Source organism: Rhinopithecus roxellana, chromosome 1 (assembly GCF_007565055.1).
Source record: "Rhinopithecus roxellana isolate Shanxi Qingling chromosome 1, ASM756505v1, whole genome shotgun sequence".
NCBI classification, from domain to species: Eukaryota; Metazoa; Chordata; class Mammalia; order Primates; family Cercopithecidae; genus Rhinopithecus; species Rhinopithecus roxellana.
In genome coordinates, this window is record NC_044549.1 from 95,908,388 (window position 1) to 95,931,010 (window position 22,623).

Consider the following 22,623-nt stretch of genomic DNA (forward strand, 5'->3'; position numbering starts at 1 on the left):
TAGGGCACCCACTCTATAAAAGCCACCAAGGGCTGGGCATGGTGGCTCACGCCTGTAATCTCAACACTTTGGGAGGCCGAGGTGGGTGGATCATCAGGTCAGGAGTTCGAGACCAGCCTGACCAACATGGTGAAACCATCTCTACTAAAAATACAAAAATTATCTGAACATGGTGGCGTGTGTCTGTAGTCCCAGTTACTCAGGAGGCTGACGCAGGAGAATCGTTTGAACACAGAGGTAGAGGTTGCAGTGAGCCGAGATCATGCCATTGTACTATAGCCTGGGCGACAGAGTGAGACTCCATCTCAAAAAAAAAAAAAAAAACGCCACCAAGGTAGTACAGTATCTCTGAAAGTGGACATACAGTAAGTAAACCATAAAATCATAGGCATGATAAAACTCTAAATATTCATAGCCATAACTCCTACTCAATTTAAGGAAGACAAAAATGTTTTTCAGTTTAGATTCAACACTGCCAAGGGAAGTTTAACCTAATCCTTAAGGGAACATCATATTTTCATCCTATGAGACCATCTTTCTCTAGTATGGTGATTAGTAATAACTGCATGAGTAAACACACATACACACACACACAAAGCAACTTCTGTTTCCCATGGCTGGAAGAGCTAAGAGGTAGCTGCTGGTGTTATGTGTTAAGAACTGAGTTATTCTCATTTTCAGTATGATTCATAAAGCTCCCCAAAGTAGAAAATGTCCATTCTGTACATAAGAATTCTACTATTTCTTCATAATCAATGTTTTCTAAAATGTAATTCCTTTAACTTAATAGTTAATGTAGAAGAAACAAATATATACACATATATAAAGCGAGAGAGAGATGACATTAGGTAAAATCAGATAAAGGTGATAATTTTTATTTCTTTCTAAGTAAGTATTTCTAGTAAGGTATTCCCACACTATCAGTAAGCTCTTTTCTGTTCTGCCATGCAACTTATCTAATGACGGTCTTCCTTGAGTACAAACCAAGAATGTTGGAGTTCTAAATCTCAAGTCTATAAATCACTGTTTCTGCCCCCCAGGGAGTTGATCTGGTTCATTTACATTTCTCCATTTTTTGATATCCACTAAATACTATGTTTAATTTTATTTTGCATGATCCTTTGGGGAAGAGAAACTATAGACTGAACTTTTGAGGACGTGTTCTTGCACTTATGTTTGAAAATTGAGGCATGTGTAATGTATTGTAATCTATAACACTCCCAACCAAATAACTGAACCACCTTTTCAATGGCAGGCTGAGTTAAATCTGAGAGTATTGCCTAGCTTCCTCTGAGGAGCCAGCCCCCAATTCTCAAACCTCTTGCCTCACACCAGAAATAGAGTTACCTGTCAAAATGATGAAAACCACTTGCCTAGGATGACCTTCAGAATCCTATATGCATATTTAATCTATATTTTCCCTGGTCATTATTTAAAGGGCTTTTGGATAGACCATACATTGCAGGAGCTGTGAGGGGTAATAAGAAAAACAAAGAGAATAAATATGAGTGAATGGTATAAATAAATTATCTCCTCAACTTAATTCCATTCCCATAACCTTGAAATATTTCCCATAGATCATCTACAATGCTAGAAACTGAGTGCTAATGGTGTAACCCCTATATGAATGCCTTAACAAACCAGGCCTATTGGCACACAGCAAAGGAGAGCATGGGACCAGAACAGGATAGCTTTGGAATCAGACAGACATGGGAAATACTGTAATCTCAGCTCTTCCATTTAGCCATTGTGTAACCCTGGGCACACAGTAGTCTGAGCTTCAGTTTCCCCAACTGTAAAATGGGGATAACAACCGCTGCCTCAAACGCGATGAGGATTTTGTGAGGTACCACTACAAGTACCTGGCATGTTATAGACACTTAACAGTCAGAATGAGCAAAGCCCTTTGATTTCCCACAGATATAAGTGACAGCAAATGCAATCAGACAGCTTGGTATTCCCTTTTCATTTGTTAGACATTATTTTTAGAATTATTGCAAGGTATCATTATCACTGGAACACAATAGAGATGTGAAACTCAAGAAAGGTGAACCCTGGTTGGAGAGGAAAAGTACATTAAAAACAAACAATAACACAAAATGTTTGATTGCCTATAACAGACCATAAATTCAAAGGAGATTGCTGACATGACCAAGCAAGATTTTATGGAAGAGCAGGAAATTGAGGGGAGCCCTGAAATAAGGACAAGACATCCTCTTCCCTATGGCTATGTGTTAACAAAGCGGCAGCAGGCATGTGTATCCATCGGGTATTCAGTGAACAATAGAGACTATTTTTGTTGTAGTGCAGACTTTTGCATAGGCAAACAACAGAAGGTAAGATTAAATAAGATAAAGGAGCCAGGGAGACTATTATGAGAATCCAAAATTTTAGAGAAATAAATCATGGTTGCTGGAAATCAGAGGTTTTTAAAAAAAAAAAGAAACAATATATAATCCAGTTGGTTTATTAATAGAAGATTGATCTATCAGAGACATCACTGAGTGGATTGAAGAAGAGAGATGCCAAGTGAGGAGGCCACTGTCACAATCCTAGTGTAAAGTGTTGAAAGCCTGAATTAGCATGGTGGCAGTACCATCTTTATGGCATGTCTCCATAAAGATGGAGACAGGAGTGACAGGCACAGAAATGCTCACAGACTTGCATGAAGAAGGAAGAAGGAAAAGATGACACAGCAGCTTCAGGAGTGGCAGACTGAGAGAATGAAGGCACCACCATGAGAAGAAAAGACAACTCTGGAGAGGAAATTAATCTAGGGACAAAAGAAGCAAATTTGGTTTCAGGCAGGTTGTTATCAATGTGACATCCAGAAAGAAAATGGTAAAGTCAGCATGTAAAGATGTGGGCTACTGATAGGAAGGGGAGTCCTGTGCTCAGAAAGGATGGCTGAATCCATAGAAGTTGCAAAGATTCTGATGCAAAGAAACAAAATGAGACTAACACACTGAGCACAGCTGTCCTTGAAACCCAGGCTCATGAAGGAAGTGAAGCCCTCCTAGAAGTCAAAGAAGGAGCAGAGAAACATAGGTAGTGCCATTAAAACCAAGGAGGAGAGTCTCTGGAAGAGAGGTGGTCAAGAAAGTAAGACCCAAAAAAAAAATCAAAGATGAGAGCTGAAAACAGGTCACATATGACAAGTATGAGGCTCCTAGAGATCTTCAAAAACTCAAGCCCAAGAAAGTATCAGATGGAAAAAGGAAATGAGGTAAGTAGGAAGAAAGCAGACACCATGTAAATAGTCCATGCTTCCCTCAGCACTTTTCTAAGTCTCTTTCAGATTTTTAACCTGGAATGCAAGAAAACAAGGCTTTAAGAAATCAGAAGAATCTGATAATACACACTGACGGCAGTGGCACAGGCCCTAATCTTTCTTTTCTGCCCTCCTTGTTTCCATCTGATTCCCTGGTTAGTCCGCACAATGTCTCTCCACACTTATTTCTAGGCTGTATTTCTCAGCCTCTTTCCTTGCAGTAAGAGAGAGTCAGGCCAATCACCCCTTTCCCTTTTGCCTTTTTTTTTCTCTCTTTTCGCTCATATTATAGGGGCAAGGACAAAAGTCAGATTTTACAAGATAATCATAATTTGATAACTGTTCCTCTCTATCTCTTCAAAAGAGGGACATCTTCCAACATATACATGAAAATATGCTCAACATCATTAGTTATGAGGAAAATGCAAACTAAAACCATATTGAGATACTGCTTCACACCTTATACGATGGCTAAAATTAAAAAGATTAGTGAGGATGTAGAACATCTGGAAAACCATTTTGGAAAACAGCTGAGCAGTTTCTTAAGAAGTTAACATACACCTACCACACAATCCAGCCATTCTTCTGCTAGGTATTTACCCAAGAGAAATAAAAGCATATGTCCATACAAAGGCTTGTACATGAAGGTTCATAGCTAAAAACTCAAACAACTCAAATGTCCACTAAGTGAATGAACAAACAAATTCTGATATATATCCATACAATGGGATACTATTCAGCAATAAAAATGAATGAAATATTGATAAGTGGAACAACAGGGATGAATCTCAAAATAATTGTGCTGAGAAAAAAAAGGCCAGAAAAAAAAGACTACATACTGCATATTTCTATTTATATAAAGTTTTACAAAATGCAAACTAGTCTATAGTGACAGAAAGTAGATTAATGGCTGCCGTGAGATGAAGCAGAAGGGTAGGAGAATGAAAAAAGATAGGAATTACCAAGGAGTATGAAGAAACTTTCGAAGGTGATGGATATGTTCACTATCTTAATTGTAACAATGGTTTCATGGGTATATACAAAACTGATCAAATTGCATATATTAAGCATGTACAGTTTATTGTATGTATCATACTTCAGTAAAGATATTTTTAAAAGAATAGCCAGATAAATTGGCAAAATTTGAATATGAACTACGTATTAGATGACCTTATCCCTATATCATAAATCCACCATGGAGGCTAAGGAGTGAGGACCACTTTTTGGTAAAGGAGGAACACCAGCCAAGCACTCCCGTTGTCATCCTATTTTTGAGAGGAAAGTAAAAACTAGCTGTCTTTTTCTCCAAAGAATTCCCTTTTAAGAAATGTTTCCCAAGTATGCGCCTGCTTGTACTGTTTCATGTCTAAATCTGTTTGCATTACATAATCCTTTGGGGATAAACAATTTCTGTCTCTATGCAGTTCCATGAATCAGAGCAGGGCCTGTGGCCCTAATATGAAGGTATAGAGAGCTTCTCTGACCACTGTCGGGATCCCAGTTCTTTACCCCATGACTTCTCCAGCAGCAGACACTCAGGTCTCCCTACATGTTAAAAATATGAGCTTCCTTTCCAAAAATTATTTGCTGCTTTGTGAGTCTCGCTCTTAGACAAATTCCGGCCCAGGCATTTATAAAAACAGGTCAGGCCTGAAGGTACCATATCAGATGTTCAGAAGAGTTCCAGAAAAGTAGGGACAAGGTCAGAATCCCCAACTGGTCTCTCTTCTGAAATCATTAGAGAATAAAATCCTCCAAGGTTTCAAGCCATGGAGAAGAAAAAGAAAAAAAGCAAATATAAACTTTTTCCATGTATTTAGAATATAAATTACCAGGCTGAGTGCCCATCTCTATATTCCCATCTGGTGTCAAAGCTATGGCTGGCACTTAGATTAAAAATAAAGCATTCAATATGGCATTACAATTATCTTCCTAAAACTGACTATCAAAATATAATCAGAATAAATTAATCTTACTCCCAACTCAAAAGTCACATGCTTATTCTGCTTTGTATCTTTAAAACTTTAAGAAGCTAAATTTCCTCCAACTGATCACGCACAGAAATATTTAATATGCTGTTCTTTGAAAAAAAAAAAAAAATCCGGGCTTAGTGACTCGTGACAATAATCCCCATACTTTGAGAGGCCAAAGAGAGCAGATTGCTTGAGCTCAGGAGTTCAAGATCAGCCTGGGCAACATGGTGAAACCCCATTTCCACAAAATAAATAAATAAATAAATAATCCAGGTGTAGTTGTGTGTCAGGAGACTGTGATGGGAGGATCACCTGAGTCTGGGAGGCAGCAATTGCAGTGAGCCGAGATCTCGCCACTGTGCTCCAGCCTGAGTGACAGAGTGAGACCTGTCTCAAAAAAAAGAAAAGAAGAGTTCCTGAAAGTTGCCTGAAAATCTCAAAGTATTATTATTTTATAGAAGGTGTAGTGAAATGGTACCATTCACAATTTATACAAATGCAAAATACTCTTCTATATCATTTAAAACACTATAAAAATACATTTTACATGCATATACTTTATTCTTTGGAATAAATTTTAACATTGGGTATTACACATTTATAATCACATATTACTCTATAGAGTAAGATGTGCAAAATCGTATACACTGTTCTTTATGGGCAATTTGAGGGATCTTTCAAGAGAGATTTTGACTAGACATGACTTTGTCTTTTATACCAACTCAGGACCTAACCTCACTCAGTATGAGACTCCTCTGCAAGCAGCCACTGTTTCTTTACAGGACAGGTAGTAGAAAGTAGGGCAAGGATCTTATGCACAGGAAATCCTAGAAAAAATAAGGATGACCTTCACCAAAATCAGCAGAAGTGCCAGGGCAAGATGGCTCCAGAGCTCCCACTTATCTGAAACCAGAGGGCAGGATTCCTAAGCATACCTCGTTAGGTGCTTCAACCTGCAGAATCGTTATCCTGTGCAGTTAGATATTCTGCCTATTGTTTAGACTAATGCTTTCTAGGTCATTTCCTTCAGATAGATCTAATGATGATACTTTTCTCGAAAGAAAAAACTACAGAATCTGTTCTTCCCAGTAAGTAATCGATGCATGCTGGTTTTTACCATTACATCTACATAAGTTCTAGTCCACCCTGTGATTATTAATTCTCTATATTATTATACTTGAAATATCCTTTCTTCTTTGGCCCTTACTTTCTACTGGTTTTCATCTTTCATTACATCAGTAAAGAAAATTTACCCCATTATCCATAAACTGAAGGCATTTTTACATTCTCTTCATCTCAAACTTTTTAAATAATCTCAAACATGGGAATATGATAACATCCACTATCATCAGTATTAAAAAACATTGTTCTTTTAGTTCTGGTTAATGAAATGAGGCAGAAAACAAAAACAAAAAAATACAACTATCTAGAAAGTAGGAGACAAAATTATATTATCTGTAGTCAATATGATGGCATATCTTTAAAAAAAAAAAAAAGAAAGAAAGAAAAGAAAGTAGGGAGAGAATGAATCACCAGAAATGCTACTAAAGCTAAATAGGAAGTTGAGTCAGTAAGCATTTTTATAAATTGACAATAATCAGACCAGAAAACATAATGAAAAGATGGCCTCATTGTAATCAGTTTATAGTAGCAGCAGAAGGATGAGTACTTCATCCTCATACACAGAATTTACTCCAAGTGCACTCATTTGGCCTACCGAAAAGTCTTTTACACTCTCCTCTCACTGTAGCCTAGACCATTGTGAGGTTGTCCCCCTCCGAAATGGGTACAAAAAGTCCTACCCTCCCAGGAATCCCCTCTTTGGCCTGGAGTAGACTCGAATATTTTAAAACAAAATAATACAATATCTAATAATTAAAGAACAAAAATCCTACTGAATTTGACCAACAAATTCATTGTCTAAAACAGGAGATAGTAAAGTAAAAATGGATAGCCAACAGAAGAACTACTATAATATTTCCACATTCATCAGCAGCACTAACTATAGTGAATACACAGTTATATACTAGAGAAAAAAAAAAAACCCACCTTGTTGTTCTCCAAACACTCAGACCCCTCCTGATCACTAGTTCACACAGCAGAGGAAAAACCTGAGTTAGAAAACTAATGGCAAAAACTGCAATTACTTTTGCACCAACCTAATACCTACTAGTAGTTTCTCAAGACTTGATGGGACCCTAAAATACCAAATTTATGTCTCAGCTCCCAAATAAAACCATCCCTAAGGCAATCCAAAAATAAGAAGGCTTACTCTTTTCTTAAGTCCTCTAAAGTTTATTTTCCCCCACATCAGTGTTACACACTTTACAGCAACATTCTCCAATGAGGTTGCTAACGTGCAGAACAAGCAATATTCTCACTGGTGTGGCTCAACCAACAACTATTTCCACTTCTCCTTCTTCCTAGCTAATACAATTCCAGTTTTGTTCACCTTTCTAAGTTGTCATGTCCTCCAGAGGCTGGGCTCCCCCTCAGATCCAGAATGAATTATGATGGGTCAAGGCTAATCATGCTGATCACATTCCCATGACCAAGCCATTGGTTTAGGTATGAACATGTGATACAACTATGGCCTATAAGATATGAAGAGTACTTTCTAGAGAGGTTTCCTGAAGCTTAAAGAAGAACGAGACAGGTATAATTTCCTGCTCATGTCTCTGGATGTAGTTATACAAAGATGACTGCAGCAGTTCAGAGTATCACATCTTGCAACCATGAGGGAAAACTGAAGAGAATTTCTGAGACACTGAACCAGAGCCTTGAAGTCATTGAGCTGCTAGATCAAAAGCCTCTTTTGAGCCTTTTTGTTATGTGAAATAATAACTGTCTCCAGTGCTTAATCTGCTTCTACTTGAGTTTTCTGTCACTGCAACCAAAAACTTCCCAATAATGTACCATCTAGGTGGCCAGCAAGAACCCACTCCACCTGTAGCATAAGTCTCTGACAACAGAGACTTATGATAGACAAAACTAACCGATCTGTAAGAAGACATTTCCTTACTGCCAGACTAGCTCTTTACAAACAGAAGCCACTACTGATTATCTAGAAACTATTCTGTCTTTGGTAGAAATTACATTGAATTTCCCTCTTTTTGAGATGAGTACTTCTCACATAAATTTAATGTTAATATTTAATTTGAGGGGAAGATAAAAAATTATTAATATCATAGTTTTACCACTTTTAAAATGGTAACAATCTAATCTTTATTTATCTCTCTCTGATGAAGCCAGAATAGAAGGAATAGTCTTAAACCAGAGGGACCTAGTTCACATATTGAGATGAATTTCTTAAGAGAAAGGATTATAGTGAAAAAATTTCTCCAGGGAAAATGTGGAATCTCCTTGATGAAAGTCTTTAAAAATAGATATTTCATGTAGCTGTGAAGCCTTAGGCACTATATTTGGATTACATGACAATTCAAAAATCCCTGCCAGACCTATCTAGAGAGAAAACTCAGAAAGACAAATTTAGAAAAACATCTAAGTGCTAAAATAAAACAGAAGTAAAAACTTCTTAATCTCAAACTCTGGAACATATCTATCATATAACTACGTAAACCAGCTGTTATAGAAAATGCACTTCATTATTTATGGAGCAAAAAGATAAACACTCTGATCAAAGATCCTACTATGTCTCAATTTCCATAAAATCCTGACAGTGTCATTAAGAGACTTATTTGGCCAGAAAATATCCAGTGACTAATTTAACTGAAAATTAATTCATTTAATTAAAAATGATAAATGAAAGCACTTACTAGATTAAAAAGAAATTGTATACACTTATCAGAATAAAACAGTTTCTGCCCTATTGCAATCTCATAACTAAGAGAATAAATTTTTATACCATATTTTAGATTAAAAACTCTGCTGTTCAAGAGTAGTGCTGAATATAAACCCTCTTCTTAAAAATACAATTTGAAATATTTAAGATTTACTGCTACAGGGCATTAAATCACCACTCACATTTATAATGACCAAAATTTGCAATATTAATGTTGAAAAGCAAATGCAAATAAGTGTTTACTACTCCAGAGAAGTCACAAGGTTTACTGACATGCAATAGACAACTGGTCTTTGATTTAGAAACTAAGACACACAGGCTGGGCGCAGTGGTTCACACCTGTAATCCCAGCACTTTGGGAGGCCAAGGCAGGTGGATCATCTGAGCTCAGGAGTTCAAGATCAGCCTGGGTAACATGGCAAAACCTCATCTCTACCAAAAATACAAAAAATCAGCCAGGCTTGGTGGCATGCACCTGTAGTCCCAGCTACTTGGGAGGCTGAGGTGGGAGGATCACTTGAGCCTGGGAGGTGGAGTTTGCAGTGAACTGAGATAGTGCAACTGCACTCCAGCCTGGGTGACAGAGTGAGACCCGAGACCAAAAAAAAAAAAAAAAGAAAAGAAAAGAAAAAGAAACTAAGACACAAAGATCATCATCTGTTAACTGCTCATACAAGAGCAGGACATGGAGGGTACTAATGGTATGGCAAAAAGTCTGTGAGTCTCAGAAATACAGCCTACTGCTATGGTGCCTTTAGCTTCTGTACAAACTAGAAAAGTTTCCAAGTTATTGTAGACCCACAGATGTCTAGCTTGTGGAGCAGACAGTTCTGCACACATTAGAAAATAATGTCTCTCCACCTAGTAGCACTATACAGTGTACATCTTGCACTATGATATGCAGTGGCCCCAAACTTGCCTTCAGGAGCCTCACGCCCAGTGGCAGACAGGAACTCTCTTGTCTTCTAGGAATGGAAGAAAATAGGTTAAGTCTCAATCTTAACAGACTCAAGTATCAAGCCCCTCCTTAATTCCAGAAAAGTCGGAAGCAGCTAAGGTTCCATTAAATTAGGTCCTATTCTCAAGAAACAGAAAAAGAGAAGGGGGAAAAAAAAAAAACTCCAGAGAGATCAAGTGATCAAGGCTTGTAGCTTCTTTTATTTCAGAAGTAAAATATCATTTTGTATTAGTCCATTCTAACGCTGCTATGAAGAAATACCTGAGACTGGGTAATTTATAAAGAAAAGAGATTTAATGGACTCACAGTTCCACATGACTGGGGAGGCCTCAGGAAACTTACAATCATGGTGGAAATCACCTCTTCACAGAGTGGCAGGAGAGAGAATGAGAAGTGCAAAGAGGGGAAACGCCTCTTATAAAACCATCAGATCTCTTGAGAACACTATCATGAGAACAGCAAGGGGGTCTAATGATCTAATGATCTAATCCCCATATCTAATGATCTAATCCCCCCAATCCCCTCTTCACCTCCTACTAGGTCCCTCCCTCAACACATGGAAATTACAATACAAGGTGAGATTTCGGTGGGGACCTAGACCCAGACCATATCACATTATCTTCACTTTTTAAGCAGTTTCTCATAGCATAGACTTCAACTTTATTGAAAATATATTAGTTTATCAATATGCATGATTTTTACCTACATAAATATTAATAAAAATGCTCTGTACTTTTCAAAGGAGGGCCTAAAATTACAAAACAAAGCTATAAAAGGGATTATCATTACATTAACTATTTTGAAAAGGATGGCTTCTTTTGTCTAAACTTTGACTTTGAAGATTTCTATTAAAAATAGATTATAACTAGCTATAGTTTGACTTGACTTGGCTTGGCTTGACTTAAGGTTGGCTTGACTTAAGGTTGGCTAAGAAAATAATGTATTTTAATACATTAATACAAAGCTTGGCTTGACTTAAGGTTGGCTAAGAAAATAATGTATTAAGTACCCTTCTAGAATGAAAACACAGAATTAGCATCCACTCAAACTAAACAAACCAACTCAGTATTATAAACAAATGAGAAAATGATATTTGCTGTTTAAAATTAACAATACATGTAATAGGAAGCTGTTTTGATCCTGAAAAAGAAAAAAAAAGTCAAAGCTTGAATATAAAGAAAAATTATGTAAACACATCCACACTCCTACATATTGATCCTAAAGTCAAGCCTTTGGTACTTTGAAGTAAAATAAAACATAAATCATTTTTGTTTATTGTGACTGGTTATGCTAATACCATTATAATTTCTATGAAAGCCTTTCATGAGCCAACAGGCAAAAATACTGCAGATTTTCTGTAGTGGGATAGAGATTCTGCCAGCAAAGAAGCAGGGTAGATGAGAACAGATGTTTGAATGTGGAGCATCATCTGCTCTGACTTCTGACCCCAATCTTTTTTAACTACAGGACTTTTCTAGGTAATTACAAGATCAACCTACCAAGGTTAGCAGCATAGGGTTTTCAAAAACACCACACCTATCACAGCCATATGAGAAAACCCACTAAGCAAATCAAAAAGACTAGGCAGTGTCCACATAACAATGTTATCAGCAGTTCATTGACCAAATCAGGAGCTCTGTAGGGCGTCAACCAAAAACTGATGGTACAGGCTTTGGAGGCAGGGAGCTCTTAAGTCTGAATCGCAGTTTCAAACCCTAGTTTCACCACCCACAAGCTGTGAGAGACCATGGGCAAATTACTTAACCTCTCAGTGCCTTAATTTCTACACCTACAAAATGGGGGATAATATAGTACCTACCTCATAAACTCTTATCAGAATTAAAATTAGATAACATATATAAAGTTATAAATACTGCCTAGCATATTATACATACTCAATAAATGTCAGCAATTATTATTACCATCAATAATGGTGGCTTCTCCTTTACTCCTTTGATCCAGAAATCCCACTTCTGGAAACCCACCCTAGAGAAATAATCCAAACTACAGTAGAAGCACAAAAAGATTTATTACAATGGTATTTACAACGGTAAGAAGTTAGAGAAGCCTAAGTGTATACCAATAAGGAAGCAGTTGAGTAATTTCTCAAATATCTACTCAATAAAACATTGCTCTATCACTAAAAAACATATTCAAAATATAAATGTAAAGAATTAAAACAGGCAGGGCGCGGTGGCACATGCCTGTAATCCCAGCACTTTGGGAGGCCGAGGCGGGCAGATTGCCTGAGGTCAGGAGTTCATGACCAGCTTGGCCAACATGGTGAAACCCCGTCTCTATCAAAAAATACAAAAATTAGCTGGGCGTGGTGGTGGGTGCCTGCAGTCCCAGCTACTCGGGAGGCTAAGACAGGAGAATCACTTGAACCTTGGAGACGGAGGTTACAGTGAGCCTAGATCGCGCCATTGCACTCCAGCATGGGACAGAACGAGACACCGTCTTAAAAAAAAAAAAAAAAGAGAGAGAGACAGAATTAAAATAAATAAAAAAACAAATCAAATATAAAGCATTATAGGGCAAAATGACAGTATGTTTATAGAATTATACAAAGAAAAACAACAAGATTTAAATCTACATATGTATATTTTTATAATTACGTAAAATTATATTTAAAATGCATACCGTTTTAAAAAAAGTGAAGCTGGGCACAGTGGCACATGCCTATAGTCCCAGCTATTCAGGAGGCTGAGGCAGGAGGATCATGTGAGTCCAGGAGTTTGTGGCTATAGTAGGCTATGATCATGCTACTGCAATCCAGCCTCAGCAACAAAGCCAGATCCTGTCCAGCCCCCCGCCAAAAAAGAAACAAACAAACAAACAAAAAGACCAGCAAGCAATACACCAAAAATATAACAGTAGAAGTGACAGGGTAATAAGATTTGAAGGAATGTTTCTTGTTTTCTATAATATCTATCATGGAGTCATATTATTTTTATAATTTTAAAATTAGTTTACTTTAAAATATATTTGACTTGCTATAGATTTATTTTAACATTCATTAAGTAGAATTACTAACATGGTAACAAAAGTTATGGAAACCCTGACATCAGTCTTACCACCTCAAGAGTTATCCACTCCCATCACATCCTCTCCCTCTCTTTCAACAATGGCCCACATTCCTGGGTTTCACCTTCACAGCTCTGTCTCAAGCTTCCCAATTGACCCTCTCCCCTCATACTTCTTTCTTGTTAATTCACATCAATCCTCCATATAGTTTAGAGGAGCAGGATTACTAAAGCATGGATTTTATGCCATTCCTATACAGTAGCTCTCCAATATATACAGAACATGGCCCAGGCTCCTCGGCACGGCTTCAATAATAGTGCTAACAGTAGTTCCAGCAGCATCTCCCACTCTCCTCACCTGTGTGTATCCCAAACCCCAGGCCATGGCTCTTCAACAGGGGGACCTAGCATACTGGTATATTTTTGTCATTATAAGCTATGTCACAAGCAATTTGTTATCCATAATGGTTCAAGTACCTTAGTTGTGAATTATTTATTTTTTTAAACTAGCTAGAAAAACATCAGTTTTATCCCTATAATCTCTTCCCATTTACCTGTATTAAAAATGAGGATGGAATTTATGCTGGAACACTACCCATAATTCTGTGTTACCCATGGAGGCATGATACAAATAAAATCTTCTGTCACATGAGTCACAGTGGAAAGGGATCCTCCAAACCAGAGCTCCTCACAAAGTAGCATCACTGGAAGTGCTCTCCACCTGCAAAGGGAGCAAGCAGGCTGCCTTGCTTCAAATTATGGCTGGCAATTAAATTTTAAAAGCCACCTTTTCTCCTCATGAAAAAGCAAGGAGAGGAGGATAGAGGAACTCTAGAGACAACCAGAGACTAGGAGATAAATCTTTTTAGAATCATTCTACTCCATCAAGATGGAGACAGCATCTCAGCAGGTTAAAGGCCAAGAATTTCATTTCATGGATTTTTCCACTCCCAGTGCTGATATGAAGTTTCTTCAAATAAATATACTTAACATTAAAAAACAGTTAATTTAAAAATAATGTTAAGTATATCAAAACACAAAGGGTACTTGAATATGGAAAAAAATAATGAATGAACTTCTAGAATGATTACCATTGGGGAAAGCCTACTCCTGACAAATAAGACTACCTGCCTTCTTCCAATGGTACCTGCATTGTATTTCCTCTGTACCATTTCCATATTTTTTCCTCAACCTCTAATGTCATCTTCCCCTCCTTCCTCCACCCAATCGCTGTCTACAGAAATGCTAGGACACAATTAAATGTCAGTTCCTCTTCAAAATTATCCAAAATTCCCCAAGCTCCTTCAGTCAAGCCATCAAACACTTCTAGGTGGCAGGCATCTTGTAACTCTGCTATTTTTTAAAAAATGCTCATCTCTCCAAGTAGACAGAAAGCTCCCTGAGGGTACAGAATGCACCAAGTCATTTTTAGACATCACACAGAGCATAACACTGCTTTTCACAGGTGCCAGACTATACAGAAAATGTTGGCTTAATTGAACTGAATTTCTTAACAACCTGTTCAGAAGACGCAGCAAGGTCAGCAGTCAGGTTCCTACATTCCCATACAAAAAGGTCTTCAAACACAGGCATAGGAAAGAGAGTTTCATTGAAAAAAAAATTTTTTTGCAGAAACTTTAATGTGCCATATTAAACCAAAATAATCAGAATCTTCTCTTAAATCATAAGGCACTTATCCACACAAAATCCCTAGGCCTCTTGTATATCATAATGTGAAAGTCGAACATTTACTAACAGCAGCTATAATGTCTGAAAAGCAGATCATTCACTGTGCCACTCATAATTTATTTATTCAGACGTGTATCTTATTTCAGAAGGATCTAATGAAACTTACATAAATACATATAATACAAGCTAAAATGACATATCTAAGAGAAGAGAAAAATGGTGATATGGTTTGGCTGTGTCCCCATCCAAATCTCATCTTGAATTCACACGTGCTGTGGGAGGGACCGGGTAAGAGGTAATTTGAAACATGCGGGCAGGTCTTTTCCACACTGTTCTCATGATAGTGAATACGTCTCACAGATCTGATGATTATATAAGGGGAAGTTTCCCTCCACAAGCCTTCTTCTTCTCCTGTCTGCCACCATGTGAGACACGTCGCCTTTCACCTTCCACCATGACTCTGAAGCTTCCCCAGCCACGTGGAACCATAAGTCCATTAAACCTCTTTCTTTCGTAAATTGCCCAGCCTCAGGTATGTCTTTATCAGCAGTGTGAAAATAGGCTAATACAAATGGGATAAAGGAAAATTGAGTGTAGGAAAGATAAGCTTTCCTAGGAGTGAGGTTCATGTACCAGATGAATGTATTCCCTAAAAGTCTACAAATTTGCCAGAGGTAGGTCAGAGGTTTGGCTCTTAATACTTGTAGCAGCCAACAAACCCAGGATGGCCCAGTTACATAATTCAGTCTCCTTAAGATAAATAGGTGGCCGGGCGCGGTAGCTCAAGCCTGTAATCCCAGCACTTTGGAGGCCGAGACGGGCGGATCACGAGGTCAGGAGATCGAGACCATCCTGGCTAACACTGTGAAACCCCATCTCTACTAAAAATACAAAAAACTAGCCGGGCGAGATGGCGGGCGCCTGTAGTCCCAGCTACTCCAGAAGCTGAGGCAGGAGAATGGCGTAAACCCGGGAGGCGGAGCTTGCAGTGAGCTGAGATCCCGCCACTGCACTCTGGCCCGGGCGACAAAGCCAGACTCTGTCTCAAAAAAAAAAAAAAAAAAAAAAGAAAAGATAAATAGGTAATAGAGTAATGTTTCTCCCTCAGTCCTCATTAAAATGATACTATATAATATAACAAACGATTTTCTCAACAACATTCTTGCAGTTGATTTCTCAGAGCTGAGGAGACTATTCCTCCAAACAACCCTCATAGGCAAATGACAGCAAACAATTCAATAAAAGCAAATGATGGAGAGGAAAGCAGGAAGGCCAAGCAAGAGGTTCAGATACACAGTTCCTTGCAGATCTAGACGTATCAAAACCAGATTTTATTCTATCTAGACTAACCTGAAATCCAGAGGCTTCATGTATCCACTTGTCTCCGAAACTACAAAGAAAATTTCATATGCATGTACTTTTTTCTGGGGAATATGTCTGTAGTTTCATAACATTCTCAAAGAGCAGCATGACTCAAGACAAGTTAAGAACCACTGATCCAAAGAATCAGACTATATATATATATATATATATTCTTCAGGCAACCCTCCATAAGCAGTTTATTTTCTGAGCTTCTGAGAAGTGCTGAGCCTCAAGACTGCAGTCCCTGGCAAGTGCCTGAAGTACGGCTACTCCCTCATGCAAAATGTAGAACTCTAGGCTTTAACCACTGGCCAAGCTGTGTGTCAATTGTCAAGATACATAAGATCTTTAATAAAGTAATGCTCATGAACATATGGAGCACATAACAATCTATTCTTCTAGCTAGGCGTCACCCATGAACATTAATAGAGGTGCCAAAGGATTTAGTGATATTTCTTCTAGATAGTATTAAAAAACTAGAAATCAACAACAACAACAACAAAACACCTTTTGCCTGTAGATAAAAATTACAAGTAAGCACAAAAACAATGATTTTCCTAGATAAAAATCATTTTTATCTTAAAATAATCTTTCTACATCAATTTATATAACGAACTCCTTTTTACCTTTTTGTTGTTTTGATCTTGTTATATAAGAAAACAATCACTGCCATACCTTTAGACACATACACACACAGTGAACCATCCACACACAGTATCCCATGGTTAGAATCAAGGGAGGAAGCTGGTCTGTAGGACAACTGAGATAAGGCTCTTTAAAATCTCATCCACCTAGAAGAAGACACAGCCCTACAGAGTCTGGTCCTCAGCATAAAAAGTCCAGAGACATATCTTTGCCAAAGAATCCACAGTTAAATATGCTCAAGAGGAACTACCTCATGGTAACCCAAATCATAAGAGGCTGAAGTACAAATCAGAACACCAACTTACTAATTAATCATAGAGAATATTCCTTTTGACTGTAAGAAAATTTATACCTGAAGCCACGACACAGTTTTCTCAAATATCTGGATAACTGAAATCCTGAATTATAATCAGAAGTCCACTGAAAGTTAGAACCTTGAGATATAGAGAGTTTGGGAGATAACTAATAAATTATCCTTGCACTACATACATCTTCATAGTGATCAAAGCTGTGGCTCACACAGGAAGAGTCTCTCTCCCTTGAATATTGCTGCCCCAGCACTGCAGACTTCTTGGTCTTCTTGGCCTTTCCTCTTCCATATCCTTCTCTCCATTAGGTACTTCTCTAGACAGGGTATAATACAACTGATGAAGATGCACCTTACACACATTATTATCCCTATTTTCTAGATAATAAACTCCCAGATAAAGTTGTTTTAGCAACTTTTCCAATGTTGCAGCTACTATAAAGCAGAGCACAGATTCAAAGCCAGATCACAAGTCAAAACCTATGTTTCTAATCTTGAAGTAAACAATATCTTCAAGGTGTTCTTTCCTGGGCCTTCCTACCTCCCAATCTGATTTAAATGTCCCTCTTCTGTGGTACCATAACACTCTAAGTGTACCATGACTATAATTTTTGGTATAGAGGTCTATCTCTCTCATTTGACTGAAACTTTTTGAGGATGGGGTTATATTTCATTCACCCTTGTATCCCCAGGGCACCATCTATCTAGGTAAATATTCAAGCCAATTTGTCCAGTGGTTTCACATGGAGATCAACAAACTGAAGGCCTTGAACTAGCCACATAGCCTTAGGAAGGTCACAACTTCTCCAGCTATCAGCATCTCAGCTTAAAAGAAAAAAAAAAGGGTGGCGGATGAAATTAATATACACAGATGAAACGGATATAGAAGGATATACAAGGTAATGTCTCCTCTGCATCTAAAGAGCACTACAATTATAGATGGGCCCTAGTTTTTGATGGCCTACCTTATTAGTGTGAGTTATTAGAATTAAAATTAAACTCCTCATTTATCTTCTGTACCATTCTAGAGACAGAATATACATAAATAATAGAAAGTTCCAAAAAAGCTTCCTCTTTTGTGACAGGAGCTAACATCATCTATACTAAAATCAAACAGTGGCACCCTCCTCTGGTGAATGTTAAAGGAGCTAAACAACACACAAGAATTCGATGGTAGGATTTTGAATGATTATATATAAAGAAAAAGCAAGAGAGAATTACCTAATATTATCTGTCACCGTTATACTCCCAATAGCAACTAAGTAACTCCTTTTGTAGCACTTCCCTTATTTTGCCCTAAAACAAAGCCAAAATGAACTAACTGGCTACATACGGTAAGAGATTGTGAACAGAACAAGTATTCTATTTTTAAGAGTACTGATAATATCAATTATTTTGCAAACAGCATGCTTTTTAATGTAAGGCACAAAGAAAAGTATTTCATGGTTTGGCTAACAATGATCATCTTTTCATTTGTTGTTAAAAAATTTAATGACAAGCCATGTACGTGTAAAATACTTTCAGTAAAATGAAAGCATTTATCGTGTCCCTTTTCTGGAGGGTATCTTTACCACAAGATAGCACTAGAAAATTTTCAACCTGAAAAGTGTTTTGGTCCGCACATTTCAGGTTTTACAGTATCAACTCAAAAGAAAAAAAAAATTTAAATCACCCAATCACTTACACTTTTTTAACCCAAGGCTAAAACTATGCCAATGCATCACACCCAGACAACCACAACCCAAAATTTCACCACATTACTATTACAACCAAATCTTTAATAAAATTAAAACTGTGCTTTCTAAGACCAGAAGCAGATTATTACCAGCCACCAATTTTAATATAAAAATACATAATAAATATAAGCTTATTAAATGATTTACAAAGGAAGAAATCACAGCTTCCTTCACCCTCATTGAATTTAGGCACAAAAAAATGAAAATACAGATAGTCTACTTCAAGCCAAGAAGACAAATCAGCCATTATACTGGCAACTTTGTCATTAAGGCATGTTTTTGCCCATGTACACAGCCTCTTTTCCCTCAATTAATTTTACATCTTTCACTTACTCTGTGACCAAGGGGAGGGGATCCCAACACTACCCAAGAGGTTACAAATTTACAACCAGTGAGAAACTTGCATTCTGAAAAAAAACAGAATATAAAAAAAGCTAGGGTGGATGGAAAATGGCAAAAACTGATTTCAGTTCTACCAAATGAGTTTTCCTACTAAGTTTGTCATTCTTGGCAAAGTTGGTTCTACAAGGCAGGTAGGCACAGTAGCATGAAAAGATTAGCAGAGTGGTGGGTGAGGAATGCAGATAAGATATCCAGTTGAAAGCTTTCTCAATGTTTACCCAAAACAAAGGCCAAAGAACAAGCAAATGCTTGAAAAACAATGGCAGTCCCTACAGTTCCCTACAGCCTACCCAGAGATCAGAGGGCAGAGAAGAAAGTTGGGGAAAAACTTGTATGGGAGTTCAGGGGAAGGGTGTAATCAAAAACAGGAAGGGGGTAAGAATAAGAAAAGTATGCTGCCAAAAGGGAAAACAAAGAGTATGCACCAAAGAACCCGTTACAAACTGCCAAATTGAGAGATGGGGTGATTGGTCCAGTGTTCTTTGGAGCATGGCGCTAGAGCCACATTTGCCTCTCACTTTGCCTGGGCCAATGCGCAAGGATCAGAGCCAACCCTTGCCTAACCTCCAGGAAATCTGGGCCTCAGGGCACAACCCGGGTGCTGCTGAAATGTGGGAGAGGGAACTGAACCGGCCTCTAGCTATCTCCTGTTTCCAGATGAACCACAAACAAAGGAATCTAGAAGCAGGGCGACTTCTGCACCCCCAAGCCCGCCAGGGCGCAAGGGTGAGGTCAAGGCACCGCCTCCTTTGCGGGCATAGCCACATCTGCAAAGGCCAGGGACATCTAGGTCCTGCTCTGAGATCCTGGTAAAAACAAGCGGCCAGCGAGGCGCTCCTGTCAATTGGCCCGATTGCACTTGTAAAGTTGATAGAGTTGGAAAGAAGCACAGAGCAGCCCCTCGGATTCCCCCCTAGAGTGAAGGCGATGGGAAGGAGTCACAGCTTCCTTCACCCTCAGTGAGCTCGCTCTGCAGGTATAGTCTCTTTTCCTAATGAAGCATAAAAGATGTTGTCTTCCTTGTCTGTGCCTAGTTCAACTCAAACCCTAGAACAAGGGCACTGAGGTCTGGGACCAAAGTTCACTGGAGATACCATTAATTCTCCTTGCTAAGCTAGCACAGTGTTTGCTGGGTTCCAGCCTTGGGAACCTCGTATTAAGTAGCAACAAATATGCTGTGGATGACTCTCCTTTCCCTAAAGTGGACCCTCAGCCCCAAGAAGTCTGGATCCAGCAGTGCTTTTGGCAACTTGAGCCGCATTTGTCCAGCCAGGTACCATGGTGTCATCACCACGCCCCTCGCACCCAGATCCTCTCCCGCTGCGCACACGCTGTCCTGTTTATACACACACACACACACACACACAGGCACGCACACACGCACACGATATATACACAGACACAAATACAAAGCCCCGGGTAGCTCCTACCTCTCCCCCGTGCCCGTCGAAGATCCCGAAAATGGACGGGTGCGTCTTGTTGGCCAGATCCGTGAGAACTTCGAAGCGGTCCTCCATGTGGTCTCTCCGGCCCTGGATGGAGTACACCGCCACGTTGTGGCTCTTGAACTCCCAGGTCTTGGAAAACTCGGCCTCCAGGACATCAAGCCCCCCGAGTCGATCGTTCTGCATGATCTCGGCTACCTTGCCCTTCACCATTTTCACAGCGTCCCGGCTGGATTTCACGATGGTCTTTACCTCGTCGGTGTGGAAGAAGTAACTCCACAGAGCCAAGCTGATGCACAGCAGGAAAAGCGTCTCGGGTCTCAGTAAGAAGTAGCGCATGATGCGACCCAGCAGAGACAGCAAAGTCATTGTATCCTCTATCATTTATTATCGCTAGAGCCTCAACCACCACCAGTGACGCGCGCCCCGAAGGCTCGCCGGGTCCGGGAGCACTGCGGGGACAGCCAGCCGGGAGGGAGGTGGAGCAGTGCCCGAGGGTGAGGGCGAGGCTCGCGGAACCCAGCCGGAGGCAGCCGAGCAGGCGGCTCCGAGCGGGCAGCGTGAGCACAGGCAGCTTCCCTTTTGTCTCCCCGCCTCGGCGGCCCGGAGGCCCGTCCCTGCTGCCCGCGCCGCCTCCCCTCCTCAGCCCCTTTGTGAGACAGCAGCGGCAGCGGTAGCAGCAGCAGCAGCCGCCGCAGCAGCAGCCGCGGGTGCCCCGATTGGGCAAGAGGAATCAAGTTAAAGTTGCGCCGGGCTGGTCTGCCGCGGTGAGCGGGAGACTTCAGGGGCGCCAGCGCCCGCGCGGTCCCTCCGGGGGTGCCCCCTCGAGACTCCCGGGAGCGATCAGCAGGTGAGGCGCAGGGCTCCACAGCCCGGCGGACAAGGGATGCAGGTCCCCTCGGTAGCCGCCGCAGGGGAGCGCGGAGATGGCCGAACGTTCCAATTTCTTCACACACCCCCGGGGGCCCCAGAGAATAAAAGTTTTGCGGATGCCTGGGCAGAGGCAGGGGTACGCAGAGCCCGGCGACGCGGCACGATCAGTACTGAGCCGCAGGCGGCCGGCTGGGCTCTGCCTGCCTCTCCCCAGGCACCTCCCGGCTCGGCTCGGCTCGGCTCGGCTTCACTCGCGCGCTCCCTCCTCGCGTCCTGGCTCGCGCGCGCTCCGCCCCGCGCGCGCTCACCCCGCCCCGTCCCGCCCCTTGAGTCGGGACTCAGCACCCGGAGGTGTGTCCACCGAGCTGTCAGAGGCTGAGCAAGTTCCGCGGCCGCTGGTGCGCGTTCGCAGCCCCAGGCGGTCCAGGCCAGCCAAGGGGGAGAAAAGAGGGAGGTCAGCTATCTAGCTCTTGCGAATGGTTGTTCCTTCCCCCTGTGCCGGCTCCTAAGACAAGCTAATACTGACCCTGCTAGTCTTAGCGTTGGTTTTCCAGGAGCTACTGCTGCTCACTGGGAAGCCGAGAGTTGCACGTGAGCATTCCCCCCTTCGGCGGCAGCACGGTAGTGCGGTCCCCTCTTCGCCAGGCATAAGGCAAGCGAGAAGGGACCCACTTCTCCCGGCTTGCAAAGCGATAGGGAGACTACCCGGCCGCTGGCCGCGGTCTCGGCGTTCAGCAACAGAGGCCTTCCCGGCTCTCTCGAGAGTCGGGGAGCTAGCCTGGGTCTAGCGACCTTCTTCCTCCCGAGAACAGCAGAAAGGGGGCACTCGAGAGAATGACCTCTGTTTCCCCAAGGAAGTGCACTCTGACGATAACCTTGGGAGGGACGAGAAGGGCAGATCTTTCTGAGAGCGGCCGCCGCCTCTGGAGCAGGGGACTCGGCGGCCACGAAGGCCTTGCCTGCTCGCGACCTTTCCACGGGGAGGCACGAAGCTTCCGATGGGGGCCTCGGGGCGCTCCTGACTCTTCTACGGGGCGAGGGCTCTGACTCTGCGGTTCAGCTTTGAAGGTCCCTTGGAAGCTCGGAAGTGGTGGTCTCCCTCCACCTCCTCGGTCATCTCAGGAAGAAGGCTCA

General features: G+C 40.7%; 1 protein-coding gene across 1 annotated transcript in view; it reads right to left on the reverse strand.

The window, feature by feature from the left end:
* The window catches only part of PPM1L (protein phosphatase, Mg2+/Mn2+ dependent 1L), a 320,428-nt gene extending 299,323 nt beyond the window's left edge, over positions 1-21,105 (reverse strand). Inside the window, exon 1 of the mRNA XM_010366719.2 lies at positions 20,602-21,105. Within this exon, the coding sequence (XP_010365021.1) occupies positions 20,602-21,000 (399 nt within the window). The 5' untranslated portion in view covers positions 21,001-21,105. The remainder of the gene's footprint in view (positions 1-20,601) is intronic.
* Between the last annotated feature and the right edge of the window lie 1,518 nt (positions 21,106-22,623).